General features: G+C 34.7%; 1 protein-coding gene across 1 annotated transcript in view; it reads left to right on the forward strand.

Moving 5' to 3' along the window:
* Window positions 1–3141, forward strand: part of DENND4C (DENN/MADD domain containing 4C) — a 103242-nt gene that overhangs the window by 79784 nt on the left and 20317 nt on the right. The window contains exon 22 of the mRNA XM_012665047.1: window positions 670–1838. Within this exon, the coding sequence (XP_012520501.1) occupies window positions 670–1838 (1169 nt within the window). The remainder of the gene's footprint in view (window positions 1–669; window positions 1839–3141) is intronic.

Raw genomic sequence — 3141 nt, forward strand, 5'->3', positions numbered from 1 at the left:
AAGCGTGAGCCACCGCGCCCGGCCTAAAGTCTGCTTTTAACCTCAATGTATTTCTTAAATTGAATGTAAGACTCTTAAAATGTAAGAAATAAGAATAGACCTATGTTTTTTGATAAATGTAATGTATTTTAGCAAACTATATAGATATATCCAGCATATATTACATGAACTTTTTTTTTTTTAAGTCAGAACTATGGCTGAGCATGAACTCTTTTTTTATGGGTGTATATATATATGTATAGAAGATGAAAGGCAAGTTATATATTAAAATGTTATCTCTTTACCTCATCTGCAATTAGAATAAAAAAATAATAAAAAAAATGTTATGTCTGGTATACAGACTTGAGTAGCTTTTTGGGGGTACTTTTTTCTATATATACCTTTTATCTTCTTTATACCTTCTAAATGTTCTGAATTTTTTACTCTGATTATATGTCACTTTCACAGTAAGGAAAACAGTAAATGTTTTAATAAAAGTTACATTGAAGCCAGGGATAATGGCATGTGCCTACAGTCCCACCTCCTTGAGAGTCTGAGACAAGAGGATCATATGTGCCCTGGAGTTTGAGGCCTGCCAGGGCAACATAACAAGATCCCATATCTATTTTTTAAAAAAAAGTTACATTGGAAAATAGAGATTCACTGTTAATATTTTACTGTCTCGTTTAGGTAGTACATCAAATGTGCTATTTTCTACTGAAGATCCAGTTGAAGATGCAGTTTTTGGAGAAGTTCCTAATCTCAAGAAGAATGGTGATAGAGGAGAAAAAAGACAAAAGCATTTTTCAGAGAGGAGTTGCAGTTTTAGTTCTGAAAGTCGAGCAGGAATGTTGCTTAAGAAGAGCAGTTTGGATTTGAATTCAAGTGAAATGGCCGTCATGATGGGAGCAGACGCCAGGATTCTCACAGCAGCATTGACGTGTCCTAAGACCTCTCCACTTCATGTCACAAGAACCCATAGCTTTGAGAATGTTAGCTGTCACCTATCCGACAGTAGGAATCGTGTGTCTGAAAGCACTTGGGATCCTGAGCACAGATCATCTCCGGTGCTAGAGATGCTTGAGGAAAGCCAGGAGTTTCTAGAGCCTGTGGTTGATGATGATGTAGCTAAAATAACAGTGTCAGAAAATACATATGATAGTCTACAAAGTGATAGTAACAGTAAGCAGCCAAGAGACTTAAAAACAGGATCCAAAGATCTGATGAATAAGAGAAGTAGTTTATATGGTGTTGCTAAAGCTGTTGAGAGGGAAGATGTTGAAACTGGACTAGATCCTTTGTCGCTTTTAGCCACTGAATGTACAGGAGAAAAAACTCCTGATTCTGAAGATAAGGTGTTTTCTCCAGTTATTGCACGTAATCTGGCTGATGAAATCGAAAGCTATATGAACCTAAAAAGTCCCCTGGGTAGTAAATCTTCCAGTATGGAATTACACAGAGAGGGAAACAGAGAGTCTGGCACTACCACTCTGCTTATTCACCCTTTAGAGAGGAGGTCAAGCCTACCTTTAGAGCCTGGTCTGCCAGCACAGGAAAATCCTGAAAGTGAAAAGAGCTCCCCTGCCATGTCCAAGTCTAAAACTTTTACTGGGCGTTTCAAGCCGCAGACTCCCTCTCGAACTCATAAAGAACGTTCCACTTCTTTGTCAGCGCTAGTGCGTTCTTCACCACATGGCTCACTGGGTTCTGTAGTAAATTCTTTGTCAGGGCTAAAGCTGGAGAGTATACTGTCAGGGCCCAAGATGGATGTCCTAAAATCTGGTGTGAAACAAGCAGCAACAGTAGCCACTAAGATGTGGGGAGCTGTGACGTCTGCCTACAACTACTCAGATGATGAGGTATGAGAGTTTTATGTGTGTAGTCTATCTGACGTTGCAAAGTTTATAGTATCGTTTAAAAATACATGTATTATTATTTAGAGATTTCTGGTAACTTTTGTTTTTATATTTTAAAACTTTATACATATTTGGTTTCTTTCTTGAAGTAATTTGAACATATATGTAAGGAAATTAATAATGTAGAAATAGAATATCAGGACTACTTTATAATTCCATAAATCATTCTAAACTAAAATATTAAGTTTATTTCTTTAAAAGTATTAGTGATTAATATTTGAAGTTAATAATTCCATATTATAGTTGCAGAGCACTTCTTAAAAACTTTTACTTATCTCCTTAATATATCTGAAATCAACCTGCATCTTAATCCACAGATTTTATACTATGTGACAAAAATGATTAAGTCTTTAAAGAAATTATTATAAGTAGAGTTAATCATTAGATCTTTTTATGAAAATAGAAGTGGGGAAATTTTGCTTGTTTTACAGAAAAGTTAACTAAAATCTCACCTTGTGTTCAAAAAATTATATAGTACTTGAGTACTTTAATAGGAAATATCTTTAATGTTTGCTACTGTTATTGTAACAGTATATTCTAGGTACTGTTGTAAGCTATATATCTGTTTTTATACATGAATATGTGCACACACACACATATATTTGTTTAATTTTCATAACAACCCCATGAGGGTGGTACTATCGTTATCCTCATTTTATAGATGACTTATGAGGTTCAGAGAGATAAATTAGCTTTCCAAGATCATGTAACTAGTGAGTGGTAGATCTAGGATTTAAGGTCAAAGAGGTTGGCTCTAGAGTCCATGCTCTCACCTTAGAAGCAATGTCTTAGGAGAAGATATCAAAGAGCAATATATTAAAAGGCTGTCTAGAAAAAGCAAAGCAGGTGATATCTAAGTTGGGATTTGAAGGATAAATTTGAAATTTTAGGTTAATTATGGCAGTAAAGTGGCCACAAGGGTATATCTGAGAGAATAATGTGAAAAAACACGGAAGCTTAAAACATCATGCATTTTCAAGGTCATGTAATTAATTTCAAATTGTAAAGGTCCACATAGGAATTAGAGATATGGGAAAAGAAATTGGACGAATAAGACTTGTATACCATTTGAAGGAAAACACCATTCTATAGGCAAAATATTAATTCAATTAAAAGTACAGTGTTGAGTATTTTAAGACAAACTGTATTTTATATTTAAAGAGCTTACAAGGTCAGTCAAGGAAAGGCAAGATAAAATACCTTCCAAAGTGTCTTAACCTGGTATTATGATTAAAAAAAACCCAAC

The sequence above is a fragment of the Propithecus coquereli genome, unplaced genomic scaffold (assembly GCF_000956105.1).
Source record: "Propithecus coquereli isolate 6110/MARCELLA unplaced genomic scaffold, Pcoq_1.0 Scaffold95, whole genome shotgun sequence".
Taxonomy (NCBI): Eukaryota; Metazoa; Chordata; class Mammalia; order Primates; family Indriidae; genus Propithecus; species Propithecus coquereli.